The sequence below is a fragment of the Rhopalosiphum padi genome, chromosome 4, assembly GCF_020882245.1.
Source record: "Rhopalosiphum padi isolate XX-2018 chromosome 4, ASM2088224v1, whole genome shotgun sequence".
Classification (NCBI taxonomy): domain Eukaryota; kingdom Metazoa; phylum Arthropoda; class Insecta; order Hemiptera; family Aphididae; genus Rhopalosiphum; species Rhopalosiphum padi.
In genome coordinates, this window is record NC_083600.1 from 1,217,265 (window position 1) to 1,233,710 (window position 16,446).

A 16,446-nucleotide genomic window follows, 5' to 3' on the forward strand; every position below is an offset into this window, starting at 1 on the left:
CCATATTTTATTAAATGATAGACTATAAACGATATTATATATCTATATTTTTTATAACACTATGTATTTGGACATAAAGATTGAAAAATATTACAAATATTTATTTCAAAATTGAAATATTCTCGAATGCATTGATAAAAAAATGCTATAATAAAAAATAAATTTAAAAAAACCAACCATAATGAAAATGGTTTTTAAATTAAAATTATAAATAAATGAGAACTTATTCACTATGTTTGTTGGAGATGAATGATTATTTGAATGACATCGAAAGCATTTAAGTTCGTAATTGTGTTTTATTGTTGTAATATAGAGACTTGACTTTAAATTAATATAGGTATGCCTAAATTATACACTATTAATTAGTTATAACATTAGTTATTAAACTTTATTAAGTATTTATTGTAGTAAAATATTTTATGTTATTGTTTAAACAATAAACACTAAGCTACAAATAAATATATATATATATATATATATATAATATATATATTGTTATTTGTGAAAAAATATTGGTTTGTTAAAATATCTTCTTGATTTATCAAGAATTCAGAGGTTACGCAATGTCTTTAAGACCAGTGAAATAATATTTTCTATTAAAAAGTAAAATGGGAAAATTCTCATTAAGACCTTCCATAAGTAGGAGGAAAAGAACTCATATATCTTCGATTTTTATTCTCACGCGATAAAACCCGATGGTTTTATTTCATTATTATTATTACTATATTACTGAAAACATGGCGCATAATTGGGTCGTTTTTCACTTTAATCAACCGCGAAGAAATCTCCACCAAGAGTTTCCATTAATTACTTTTAAATTTAATTTTACATTCGAAACCGTTATAGGGAGACTTGCATACCTTTTGAAATGTACTTTTTAATAAAGGAGTCACGAAAAGTTTAATTGTGTAAATAATATTAAACACTTACATATTTTAATGTAATATTATTTATAAATTAAATATTCATATTTGTACTTTATTAGAATAAAATGGTTTTAATAACTTAAATATCATATTTTTTCAGTCCAAACACGACGGCATTAACTATATTCCATTCAAGAATATCAAAAAGAGAAATGTATCCTAAGAACGACACGTATGTGCCATTAATTTTAAAAAACATGTCTGTTTCGCCTATTTTAAGCGTAGGTAAGTAATTCGAGTTAACTTGTTTATTATTAATATCACATATTATTTAGTTTTCTAATATCAATTACATATTTTAGCCCAAAAAGAAGGAGGTACACAACTCAAGCTTGTTATTGAGTATTTAAACGGAGACAAAGCTCTTATGAAACCGATGAGGTAAATTATTTAAGTATTTTTAAAAATATTTTTGAGAGTGGTCTTTCGTATTACTAATTTATTTACACATATAAATTACCTTTAAATTATATAATTGAAGTATAATATAAAATTAAAATAAAATAAAGCAGCCGTTAATTGAACCATTAGTATTTAATGTATGTAAATGGGCGCTTCGTACTTATTATTTGAAACTGACTCAGTCATGTTGATGTTTTAAAAGCATGTTCTATCGCTTATTAGTTCCGTCAGGTATTTTTTAATGTTGAAATAATTGGTAATTTACTACTGCTAATTTATAACTTGTTTATTGCGATGTTGACACTTTTTCAGTGAAGACCCTTTTCAGTGAATCTTCAACGGTCGGCGTTTAATAAATTCCTTTTATCCACTATACTAACTATAATACTGTATTGCTACCTATATTTACTGTATCTTATATATTCTTTTTTTTATTGGTAGTATTATTTTAATAAAATGGACAATAGTTTAGCAATCTTTATAAAAATAATAATAAAAAAAACCGCTAGTAAATAATGTAATTTTTTCTAATTACTTAGTACCAACCTTTTTCATCGAAATTCAATTTAAATTATATAGTTATAAATACATTTAGATGTAAAAATAGCAAAGTAAATCATCTTTTTATTCAATATTTATCTCAATTACTACTAAAGTTATTTGAAATTATTGCAACGAAACAGCATTTCATGATGACTCAGTAATCGAATCATATTATTGTATTATAAATTGTAGAGAAATAAAAATTCACAATTTGTCGATAATTGTGTACAAATAAAAAACAGAAAGCACGTATAACATAAAAAAAGTTGAACTGTTGAAGGAAATATGAACGATAGAATACTGAATAATGTACAACGTTTAGTGTTTGTAAATAGATGTTGGTTGCTGAGAATTTTTATGTACCTATTTATGTATAAATTATACTATGGGCGTTATATCGATTTCGTAATTTTTAATATCAGATACGATAATAATTATGATTATAAAAAATAAACTAACTCATTATTCAGTTTTAAATAGGTATATAAAAAGTAGATTTTTTTGTGAGAACTGACAAAAATTATTTATATAATATAATATGTAGATAGTCATTTGTGTATCATTCATCACTTTCTTAGTAATATTGTATTGCGTAATATTTCATAATAATAAAATACTTAACTAAATTTAAACCTTTTTTAATTTTATATAATTTAATAAATTTATCTATAATATATGCTTATAGTATGGTAATTTTTAATACATTAAAAATATATTGATTGAAGAACCATATTAAATTTTAATACGCACTTTCTTGAATTGATATATAACATATAATGTAATATATTGTTTTGATTACATTATAGTGGTATTTTTTTTTATTAATTTTCTCTCAAGTTTATTTATTTATTACTTAATACTACTTGAAATATTAGTAACTAAATTTGTACAACGTTGTATTATTATTAAAAAAAAAAATAGTCATATATAATTATAATAGGTATAACGTTGATTAAAACTTTAACATTAGAGACCTATGCATATTGAGTTTATGTAAAAGAGAAATTAAATTAATTTAAATAATATTCAATCAGTATTTTACGTAAAAATTCCAATATTTTAAATTCAATGTACTGTATTCTTTTTATTTTATCCTCGTACGCTTTTACTTCAGTAAAATAAAATATATAAATTAATTTTACTATAGATTTAACATCTTCAATTTTTAAAATGTCTTATTGACATTGACGTATTCTATATACTCTGTAGCTCTACTATCTTTTTTTTTACTACAATATTTTATAATTTTACCGAATAACAATACAATATATTGACTGGTACCAAGGTGAGCATATCGAGACACAGCCAAAAAACACATTTATCCTTGCCGTAATTTTGAATATAATATTATTATTATATGCATTTTAAATTTCTTTAGCCAATTTAGTCCACTGAGTTCAACTTCACGTCATATTCGTTGTTAAACAAACATTATCCTTTTGTGGCGATTGCTAAACAAATTCAGGTTATGGTGAATTGATATAGTATTCATATAATACTATATAATTATTTGTATTCAATGAAAAGTCATAGATTCGTAATACAAAATATCATAATATATCTTGAAACAGTCAATAACACAAAGCTATTTAGATATTTTATAGGTAATAAATATAATCCATGTGGATTTCAAATAGCTATAGAATATTATACATTACACATATTTACCACTATATTAATACAATACTTATAGTATCATGTATTGATACATTTGAAAATATTTTGTTTTTATACAATCGCAGGTTCACCAGAGAACAACAGACTCTGCCGAATCATTTTTACTTCACCGACTACGAAAGGCACAATGCCGAAATTGCTGCGTTTCATCTCGACAGGTAAGTCCATCGCTAAAACTAAAATCATACGCATTAGTTCCGAATGATAGTCGGTCGTAAACGTTATTGTGAATGAAGCAATTCCTTCGTCCGTGCGATCCAGTGCATTACATCACGGTGTTGTACACTGTGAAACAATGCGGTTCGATCCAAAAAATGATATAAACTATATGTATTATATATATAATACAATATATACGTATATTGGTAGATTTATATTTTTTGCTATTCGAAAAAAAGAATAATAATTTTAGTGAGATCTATCAAAAGTGATGTTGTGGTTGTTACCAATTTCAGATAATTATCAAAAACGGAGTATCGAAAATTGGGGTAATTGATAAAATTTGATGACTAATATAATATGTACTTAGAATTTTCTTTTTGTTAACTCCAGCAGTAGGTCGAAAAAAAATAAAGTTTTAGTTATTTTTGGTATTGTCATGCATCTAATAAATTGTAAAAACTATAATTATTATTATTATTTTATAACAATGCTAGTAATTATATATGCATATTAAACACACACATAACTTCATATACATTGACATATACTATATAATTAACAATATAAACATCATATATAATTAAAAATTATACGTAGATATTATTTGTATATAGGTATTACATTTTTATTTTATCTAGTAATTTAAATCCAATGTTTTTAAAAACAATGAAATTCCACGAACCATTAGGTATTTTTTATTATCTCACTTTGTATTTACTCCAGATCGCGGAACATAATCTCGCGTGGATTTTTTTTTTTAGAAATTTAAGAGCATGTTTTAAAACATTTAAGAATATAGTTGCATTAAAAATGCATTTTATTGTTAATAGAAAAGTTGTATAGTATAATTTATGCATACCTGTGGCCTGTTGATAAATTAACCAATACTATAACACGAATATCTTGGGGTTTCTACAATTATGATGAAGAACAATTTAAATTTAATCTTGACAGAATTTTTGTAATGAATAAACGAATTTTGGTTGCTAATTACACACCGCAACATTCAAAAATAATAATTAAAAAAATCAAAATAAAGTAGGTACTTGATTTATACAGAAAACGTCAACTCATATTAAATGCATCGAATCTTAGTATACGAGTACCAGTATACGAGTAGACCAGTGACGTATCATAATATTGAATCTTGATCCGTAGCTTAGAGGAGGAGGAGAAGAGTGAAAGTGATTAAAACCGACGTTAAATACATCTTTTGCTATGAAAAGTTCCACCTTGACACTCCGCATCGACCAATTTCTTGAATTTTTTTTTAACTGTCAAATTTATTATTTCATTAAAAGCCAACTAAAGATTGATCGAAAAAAGTGTCCCTCCTTTTACCGTAAACTATTGAACTGTTATATATCGTACATTTTTCTAAGCATCAGCATTTTTAAACGAGTTCAATAAGAACGTCTAAACGTGTTTGTATAATAATATTATAATATGGTTCATAGGATATTGGGGTTTCGGAGAGCAATGCCGGTCAGTGGCAGATTGGTGAACATCACATCTGAACTGATGGCCCAGGTAACTGCGTCCGATTTGTTGAAAACATTCTTCGTGTCACCGGACAAAAATGTGTGCTTTCACGGACAGTGTTCCTACTACTGTGACACGTCGCATGCCATTTGTGGAAATCCGGACATGTTGGAGGGCTCGTTCGCCGCTTACTTGCCATCCCAAGAAGTTTTGGAGAGAAAGACGTGGAGGCATCCGTGGAGGCGCAGCTACCACAAGCGGAGAAAGGCCAAATGGGAAACAGGTCGGTACCGAAAACGATATTACCTATAAATAATTTTGTGTTACGTTAATGTCAGACATTGGAATTTTAAAACATAATCTATTTTCGTTTAATATTATTGATGATAAACACAATAGTTCCGGGTAAATAGGTACCTTAAAATTATCTTATAAAATATCGAATAGAACTGCAAGGCCAAATATTGTATACCTATATTTTATGTTTAGATAAAATAAAATTAAGAGTAAACAAAATTTAATTCATGTTTCACGACATCAATTAAGTTCGTCTTGCACATAAATACGTCAAAAGTGTACGTTTTTAATATTTTCATACTAACAATTATATTTTTAAAATCTTGTAAACGTGAACTTTTTCTATTAATAAAATATGGTTGACCTTTTATTATACCATATATGTCGGACGTTGGTATAGCTTTATTTAATATATTTATTTATAGCATAGTACTTTTTGATAAATATAATACAGACTACAATACACCTGAACATGTTTTCAATTAAAACTTGTGAATTTTGTTTGTTTTTGTTTTTTTTTCTGTTTGTTTTTTTTTTGTGGTAAATATATTTTATTACCTATTATTATAATTATTATTATAACCTGAAGTATTATTGAAACTTTTTGATTGTCGTATTTGAAAGTTGATCGAAACTAAAAAGTCAATTAAAATATTTTTTTATTATTAATGGTTTTGATTAATTAAATTTAAGGAATTATTATAACAATAAATATGTTTATTTAGTTGATTACATCAACATAGCTATCATAGTATCATACAAGTACATGCAAATGATTCTAATATTAGGCATTTATTATTTATCATTTAAATAATAATAACTACTTATTATAGTAAGTTCAATAAAGTATGAAAAAAATGCTGTTAATTGTACCTATGAACTTCATTATGAAATAATATCATATAATGCAGTAATACAATAACTTTATATCTGTATTTAGTATTTAATACTCTAGGCCTCCTTGTGCGTTTTTCTCGATTATAGATCCAGTTAGTAATTTTAAACTCCTGTTTAGTAAACAATTAAAAGTAAATAAATAAAAACACATAAAATACTTATGAATTATAATTGTTATTTCGAGCAACATAAATCTTTTTTTTTTTTTTATTAATAAAATAATTGTTTCAACGCATTGAGTATTTTTAAAATATTAACTTATACTTAGTTTATAAAGAAGTTTATAAATACATAATTACATTTTAGTTAGTCTGAAAATTCATCTATTTGAACTTCAATTCAAACGTCCTTGTGGTAGCCGTGATTTTAGTCGTAGATTGGTGGAAACACAAATCTTGCAATGGAATGATCATTTGCTAGAGATTTATCGACATAAATCTTTAGACGGTGGATAATTTTTCGGTTATATTTATAACAATGACCTACAACTCATAAAAGACATTTTTTTCTTAAACAGTTTGTCAGTATTATTTATGTAATACAAAATCATGTGTTACAAAACAAACATTTTTTTAGTATAATTATAAAATATAATCAAATTAGGTTAGAAAAACACATTTTAATACATAATTATTTAATTTTGTGACAATCATTTTTCATTTAAAATTTTAATTACATCTTGAGGTTCAACGAAAATGTCTTTAGCGGCTTATCATCGGAATATTTTTTTAAATATAAATATTAATAATAAAATTGTGTTTACATATAATTATTATTATTTCATAACGCTGACTTACAGAGTAGTTTAGCGTTAATTTTAAATGGAATTCTATACAGTGAATTTTATTATTGATTATAAAAGTAATTAAAAAAATATAAATGTACGGAACTTTGTAATTGTCTCTAACGATGCAAAATTCAGATTATTGTTTTTAAAATAAAAATGTATAGTAGCTGAATTTACTATAATTTACTGGAAGAAATTCTATTTAGCCACATATTTTTTAATCTATTTTTAAATTTAAATTAACGTTGACAAAAAATTAACATAAATAAATAGATCAGGTCCTATTATTGCGATCAACAAGATTTTTATTTTTTTTTTTATATAGATGTTGTCTTTTATAGAGCGAAACAAGTTTGTAATGCAAATATTATGTTAAAATAGTAAACGGGGTAAAATACCGCTGTGAAATGTGAATATAATACTCAAAGTGACGCAAATAAATAAAAAAAATATTTGCGTTACAATTCCCCCAAAGTGTTTTCCTTATATTTTGTTGTTAACGTTTTAATACTTAATAATGCATACGTGTTATCGTAATCGTTATTTTTTTTTCATATTCCATATAGATCCAAATTATTGTGAATTAGTCAGAAACGTACCGGCGTACAATAGTGGTCGCCGGATGTTGGACATTATGGACTTATCCGTATTTGACTTTCTCATGGGCAACATGGACCGTCATCATTACGAAACGTTTACCCTGTTCGGCAACGATTCGTTTCCTATTCACCTCGACCATGGTCGGGCATTTGGCAAGGCGTTCCACGATGAGATGAGTATATTGGCTCCAATCATACAGTGCTGTCATATACGAAAATCTACGTTAGAGACTTTGCTCAGGTATTGATTGTTTGTACTATATGTCTATATACTACTATGTCATCTAACTCATTAAATATAAATGTGCGAACGCTATGGTTCCGATGGGAAAATTATTATTAGGTATTACTGGTATTAGGGGGTATGTAATATGGTGTTAATCCAATTAATGTATGTTTATAACTGAAACAATACGTTTAAGTTATACAACACTGGTAGAACTTTGGTAATAAGTTCTATTTTTTCCTCTTCTTAGTTCTTAGTCGTGTGAAAAAATGTTATAAAAAAACTAAGAAAAACGTTGCACATATTTTTGAAAAGATTTAACATGGCAAAATTGGCAAATACAGTATTACAAAATACATGACTGTGGATATTCTCAGATATTGTCAGTGTAAAAAAAAACGATTTTTCCAATTAACAGGGCAAATTCTTTATTTTTTCCTGTTATCTTCATGGACGATATAAATGGATTTTTCAGACATGTATTCGTACTTACTTAAAATGATTTAATACAGACCAGTGGTTATAAGAAATAGAAAAGCTGGTTTAAAACCGGGTTTCAACGTAATTAATAATTAAAATTTATAGGTGAAAAACTATAAGTTAACTTTAAGCGCTTCTTTTTGTAGTCTTTTAATCACTAAATTATTCATATAACTAAATTCACGTTACACTCCCTAAATAAAATCATAAAATATTCAATTTATTTTTAAATTAGATAACTGACATGTGTTGTAGATTTTAAATTAACTTGTGAAGTGTTCATTTTTAGCTGATATTAACTATATACTTTTCTCTGAATATTCAAATTCAATATTAAATTTGAATTTATTTATTTAGATAAATAACCCTCAGCATGGAGTTACACTTTTTATAAATATACACATATTCTTACATTAGTGTGAGACATTTTTTCTCTTTTTAGGAGACGGGGGAGTAAATTACAATAAAAATTAAACTATAAATAATAGTAATAATAGTAATCGCAATAATACATTTACATAGACTATACGTTATTTTAATTTATCCAACTTTATTTGATGGATAAAGGATATTAGTGATATTAAGTTAGCCAGTGGAAGTCCTGGTCCTAACATCAAATATATTTAGCCAATCCTCCGATTATAAAAATATATCTGAGTCAGTCTGTTAGTATAGGTATTAAACAGCGAGTGTATTGATCTTAAAACTGCTTATATCTTCTCCTCCGAGGATTAATCAATAACGATCGTCTATATTAAATTACTTTAACATTTTATTATCGTATTCAAGATTATAATATTATATAGACTAATGATAATATATATTCTCTCCAGTACAAGAAAAAACCGTCGACTTAATTGACGTTTTGACAAAAACGTAAAATGTCAAGAAATTTAAAACGGCTTTACGACCGAACGCTCTTTAGGACGTAAGTTGGGATGAAGGGATCGGGTAGTGAATAAAGCGCCGTCTGTATAGTGTGTTTATATATATATATATATGTATAGGTAATAATAAATATATATAATACCACCAAAGTGTGTTTGTTTTCTGCCACGTACGTCCGGCGGCCCACCGCCACTGCCATCGAGTGGTGTCCGATGGGTGTGTACAGCTGGGTGTGTAGGGTGTATGGGTGGAGGAGTCGTCGTGAACGCGGATATTCGGACTTAACTGCACGTCGACGGATAAAAGGGCTCGGGAGAATAAACGGCGGTGTGCCAATGCTGTCCAGCGATTGGCGGACGGCGGAAAGTGGTAAGGAGATTGGTCCATGCCTCGCGTATATACCTGTATTTATATTATATATATATATATATAGATAGAGAGTATGTACGATAGAGATAATCTTAAATAAACGGCAGCCGTTAAGAGGTTGGGAAAAGCCATTACGAGCATTCGCAAACACACAAGGTGGACCCAATAAAATATTCAACGAGAGGACAAAAAGCCAGACGACGTTTTGAAAAGCCCTCGTGCGAGCCGACCACAATATTATACACCAGCGCACCGCATCGGCACATACGCGTAGTCACAGGCACTTAGCATAATTATTATCTGTTATCATCGTGACGAACCATTATATATAGTCACAAATAATTCCCAGTCGTACGCAATTGGCAAACCGTCTCTCGGTCCGTATAACACGGGCATAGGTCGTATGTATATATGTATATAAACATTATTATAAAACCGCACTGTACCGCGGTTTTGCCCACTGCATCTGTGCATTTCGACTGCGCCGCCGCCGTAACACGAATGAAAGTAATAATGCACTCGCGTTTCGGTGTAATTCTTGGAAACCGTGTACTTTTGTGCCGCGTTCCGATACGGCTTTTAGCCGCGACTAACTGTTCTTCAAAGGAAACGCATTTATTACCGGACTGCGATAAAATACGGCAGTTCCGATGTACCTATGTAATAATATTATGATTCCCCGAACACGTAGTCAACAACAATAATATATATATATATACACGTGCAATATATGGTGCTAGGTATATAGCGGCTACCGGTGTACGCGATATCATAAATATGTGTGCATTTTACTGAGCATATAATGCATATAATATGCTTATAATAATATTATGATTATGTGTTATTGTCTCGGTTGCCACGGTTCGACTTTTGAACGCCGACTGGTTCAATGCGTATGTTATTCTAATGTTTTGTTGAGGGTATTTTTGTAATAATCTAATTAAAAAATAAACAAAATTGGTTTAAATTGAGTACTTACCGAGTTTCTATATTATGTTGACTATGAGTACCGTACTACCGTGTAATGTAATTATGACTTAAAATCGTTAATAGCCGATGTGAATAATTAAAGTCAATACCTAATAATTCAGTACGTACTTTCGTAATTCAGGATTCAGTATAATACGATTCTGGTTTTTATCTTATTCTTCGTGTGCGTTTATGCTTATTGGCCTATCGGCCTATTGGACGATAGTACCTATTTTTTAACAGTAAATAATTATATTAATTGTTTTATTTAATAATTGGGTGTGTATTACTTTATAAAAAAAAAAAAAGTAGTTAAAAATATTGATATTATTAAAATAATAGAAAATTTACTCTATTGTCACGGCTTATTGGGTTTTAAAATTAACGTTTTTAATTATTTTGTCATAATGATTTCTTACTTTATTAGGTATCTTTTTTTAAAACCCATATTTTTGTTTATATATTCTCAAACAATATAATTTTCTTAATACTTTGATGTTTAAAATATCCAATATTGAAAAAATACGCTTTTATTTATAACTATAAGTATTGTTGCAATTTCAACTAATTAGGTGTGCATTTAAAGTTAATATAGGGTGTGTAAAGTTGCGGTGTACGGTGGTAATCAACAGCGTATTGGTATATTGCTGAAATGTATAAACCTTCACTGTTTTTAAATTAAAAGAAACTATTAGTTAAATAGTCATCATATATGCATATTACATACATACTAATAAACTTAAAAGTACAAAATTAAAAAAAAAAAAAATTGAATTGTTTAAGTAAAAATGTATTGAATTAAAAAAAGTTAATAAAAACAGTCGGGAGGTCAATTTTTGTTTGTTGATGGCGAGGAAGTAAATAATTCAAACCATCTAAAATTATATATTAAAATTATTGAGAACAATGTAATAAAAGTAAAGGGAAATTTGGTCTATGCTTACCTATAGATTCCTTCACATAAAATAGTAGTTCTGATTGTAACTGAAATGTAATACCTAAACAATCTGAGACAAATACACATGTGCGTCGGATAATATAATCGTTTGAAAAGTCAATTTGAAAAAAAACTTTTATATGTGAAAAGTTTAAACGTCTGGTCATTTTCCTGGTAATCGAACTGCGAGAAACCAATAGCTGTTTTAGATGAAATTGGGTTTGTGAAGTGGAGCACTGAAAATAAAGGGAATATGTTATAGTGTTTAAACTAGGTGCATATATTTTTTTTTTATATAGGCGCATAAATAACAATGTATTTTTGTTTTGTGGATTTTTCTTAATACTTTACTATAGACTCATTTAAGTTCCAAATGTTCCAATAAATAATGTGTTATAAATATAAGGAATTTTTATATTGCAATAATAATCTTTTATCTTCGTAGTTCATACTTCGTTCTTTTATTATCATATTCATAATATTTTTCATACTTCGTTTAGCTTCAATTCAGAAAAAAATAAAATGGAGATGCAAAAGTGTAAAAAAAAATTGTGCATACCTAAATATTTATGTATCTTATTGATTAAGGTATAATTAGAAAATGAACGCATAAATATGTTATAAAAAGAAAGATTCCGTCCTGTATAAATCATAATACACATCATAATTAATATACATTTTATACTTAGATATTGTTTACATTTATACTTCATAAATAATAATAGGTATACTTACGGGCAACGGGTGTCGATAATTTTGTAAAAGTTTCAGGATTTTTTGCTAAGACTAAATTAAATACATTTTTTGATTTTAGTAACCACAGTGTCTTTTGATTATTTTGTCTTCGGGGATCTGAGTGAATTTTGACAGACTAAAGACCCCACGTCTCTGAATATTATGTAACAGCTATTTGTGTATTACACATAAATACTCACTGGAGACTAAATGATATTTGTATTCTTTGTGTCACTTTAATGTTAGAAAACACTATAGAATGAAAATAATAACTGTCACAACAAATAAAAAATAAAACCAGTGAATTTGACCCTTAACGATTACGCAATAATATCATTAAGTCGTATGAATTATAAATATCAGATGTAATATAAAATAATCGGATGATCGAATTTTGAAATGCGTACCCTGACCACGTTTCGATGAACATCATATTAGGTACTTCTTAGTCGTGGCAAGTCCACCAGAAAAAAAGGGTATTTTTAGTCAAACTAATCCTTCAACAAAAATGGTCTCTATGACATTATAAAAGTATATACACCGTTTAAATAAAACGCAATATGTACGCAATTCTATCTGTTTCAATATTATATTTACCGATCACTAGTACAGCTGCCAGTGGTAATCTATCCCCAATTATAAGTTCGCTGAATCCCATATTGTTACGCCCACTGTCCACGAGTTTGGCAGGGAAAAGTCAACAGTCCACGTTGGAAGTCATCCAACAAATTTGTTGGTTATCGTTGATTTAGTCCCAAAATTTGTTGGAACTTTGTTTATTTTATAAAACCTTTTACAGTTCTTATCTAGCATAATATTCTGACAGAGCATTGAAAAAAAAATTCCTCGTAAACAACGTTCCAACAAATGTTTCGAACAATTCAACAATATAACTAAGCCGCGATCTGAAGTTAATAAATATTCACGAAATAAACTGCCAATTTTTTTTTACTACACCTATCTACAGTTGAATTTGCTTTTCCGTGCTTACATACACTCGTTTAAGCAACATCCGTCATAATAACGATATTTGATGAATAATTATTGTAAATTCATATTAACGAAATCTAAAAACTAATTGACAGTCTCCGCATAACTTTATAATGGTCGTGGTATTGTGGTTGTTTTCAGGTTTCACAACGTCAAAAAACTCAGCGAACACATGAGGGAATCCATGGCTGACGACCCGCTGTCTCCCGTACTTTGGGAACCGCATTTGACGGCCATCGACCGGCGTGTGGGACTCATTTTGCAGAAAGTCCGCGAATGTCTGTCGGTGAGCACGATGAGCGGCGAGGACGCGGCCGAAGAAACGCATGTCCGGACCGCTGCAAATGCCACGTTTGACGTTGACACGGGCGATCTGGGACAGGAAGTCAAATACACGGCCCGTTCCAGGGATCTAACGCAAGACTGATGATTGTTGTTTTTTTTCGGTTCTGAACCGGCTCCGTTTGTGTTCGCTACCGGACAGATCGACCCGACGCGCGTCGAACTTGATTATAATTTATTTTATAATATTATATGTTTTATGGGCCAAGTCTGTCCGGTTTACTTGCCATCTCGAGGATCTGTCCGAGTTGGATGCCACGCGGTCCATCGGCATCATATAGATACTGTTACTTATCGATTTAAAATTTAAAATTTTGGAAGTCAATTTGTAGGTTAAATGAAAAAAAAATCAAAATTGATATTTTTTTAAGTCACAAGTTCACATATTTTTCTATTAACTATTACAAGAATTTTTTTAGGGTTTAATTAAAATACGTAAACATATATTACAGATTATAACTATTTATAATAGTTACTGAATTTAGTGGGAAATAAAATGTTTGATATTATTTATTTTATTTAATTTTTTTAATTAAGAACTAAACAAAATAAATACAATTATGATAACTTAGTAAAAATGTAATGTATATAATTTAATATGTAGATAAATTTAACGGTAATGACAAAGTTGTCAAAGTAATGCTTCGATCGATATTGCATGATCAATTAAAAAGAAATAATATATACATAATTTAAAAAAGATGGCATGCAATTCGGATTTTAGACGCAATAGGTGCAATTCGGACACATTAATACCTAATATGGCGTGGTTTATCTAAACGCGTCGATCGCCTAATATGTTATGTTTGTAGTGTAAATACTATTTTGTTATTGTAAATATTATTATTATTATTTTTTATCTGCCTTTAAGATTCTTATTAATTGGCAATGTCGTGGACAACACTCGATTATCGCTGTAATATTATAATTCTTTGATTCCCATTGTTTTATTTATGTTATTGTATCGCATAATATTGTGCTCAACTATAGTTACTTACCTACAATGATATCAATAAAGTAAAAATAAAAAGAGTTATTTATAATATATTTTAAGTTTTTGCATTTTAAAAGACGTGTTGTAAGCGCATCAAAATAATCATAATATATTCTACGATTTTAATCCTATGACATTACACACATACAAGTAATCTGAAACGATAGTATTTTTCGGTTTGGACAATGTTACGACGTCTTGTATTCATGGTAACTATCGTATAAATGTATTAAATTATTAACTATAAATGTATAAATATATATTGTGAACTGCGGATTGTGAGACGTAGAACACTATATAACGTCGTGTTGATATCTTTGTAGAAGTATACCATATTGTCACTGTTAGCGTCACTGTTGAAACAGCATTAGGTACCTAATGATAAGAATCTTTTTTATGTATAATATTACAGTTCATGAAGCTGGCAACGATTCCTATTTATATTATATTTTTAATTGTTGTATTATGAAAAATAATTTATAAATAATATACTTATTGAATAATCTTCGCCACGTCTGTCAAATGTGTAATATATAATATTTTACTCAAATAATGTGATATTCATAAATAATGCTAAAATTTCCCACATATCTATGATAGGAGTTATCCTTTATGAAGTTTGAAGCACATGAAATGGTAACTTAGGTTCAAATTATTACATTTAAAAAATATTGAAATGAAACGTATTCATTTTTTTGACAGATACCTCTTTTTCACTGTTTATTTGATTAAATATATTATGTAAATTTATTTTTATACAACACAATTATAGTAACCATGATCACATAAATATTCCATTCCAAATAATTTAATAATAATAAATACAGAAAAAAATAAGACATGTTTAACATTGGCTTGAATACAAATCAAAGATTATTGTAGAACCTTAAGAATATTTTTGTCATACTATCTTAGACATTCCAGTGTTTACAAGTTTTAAAAATATTATTTTTCAAATTTAAAATTATTTATATGTAAATAAATAGAATAGAATACGTAGGTAGGTACTAAAAGAGTATAATATTTAATATTTTTTTTTTCAAAGTTATATCAAGTAAATATTATTCCAAATACAATTATATTCACACAATTACAGTAAAATTTGATAAAATGTCCCAATAACGTGATAAATTATAATAGATATATGTACTGTTTTTAATGTTAAACTTTATTAAACGCATATATTTATATTTTTATGATGTTACCAATTTTTTAATGCTCAGCCCACTTAATTAAAAATAAATAATAGATTAATAGAATATTAAATGATACTATATGTTATTTTTTTTTCTTTTTAGTTAAAAAAAATGATTTATGTTCAGTACGTCATTAACTCATAAGTATAGTATGTTATACGTGTATTGTTTATTTTGAGATAATAAAAGGTATATGTACCAATATTGTATAGTCGATTATGTATTTACTACTTTACCACTGTTCGATGTTAGTGTGATATAAAGCATGTATTATACATGTTAAAATTATTTGTTTGTATATTTATTTAAAGTAAAGTTGTATTAATTTATATGTTACACATCATTTTCAATATAATATTAATCAGAATAAAAAAAATCTGAAACTCCTGTATAAAAAATATCCAAATATTTTACAGATGTGTGATAAATTATAACATTTACACATTTGAATTTGGTTACAATTGTTACATAAAACTAGTATTTTTATACTATTGTTATTTAGTGTTGTTTTTTTGTAGCTGAAATATTATTTTTCTGTTGTAAGTAAT

The 16,446-nt window shown here is 27.6% G+C and overlaps 1 protein-coding gene across 2 annotated transcripts in view; it reads left to right on the forward strand.

Moving 5' to 3' along the window:
• Window positions 1-16,229, forward strand: part of LOC132928924 (extracellular serine/threonine protein CG31145) — a 68,433-nt gene extending 52,204 nt beyond the window's left edge. For both annotated transcript variants that reach the window (XM_060993873.1, XM_060993874.1), the window contains 6 exons: window positions 1,027-1,151; window positions 1,229-1,307; window positions 3,614-3,706; window positions 5,168-5,475; window positions 7,740-8,013; window positions 13,508-16,229. In XM_060993873.1, coding sequence (XP_060849856.1) covers window positions 1,027-1,151; window positions 1,229-1,307; window positions 3,614-3,706; window positions 5,168-5,475; window positions 7,740-8,013; window positions 13,508-13,793 — 1,165 coding nt within the window. In that variant the 3' untranslated portion in view covers window positions 13,794-16,229. The remainder of the gene's footprint in view (window positions 1-1,026; window positions 1,152-1,228; window positions 1,308-3,613; window positions 3,707-5,167; window positions 5,476-7,739; window positions 8,014-13,507) is intronic.
• Window positions 16,230-16,446: the final 217 nt, after the last annotated feature.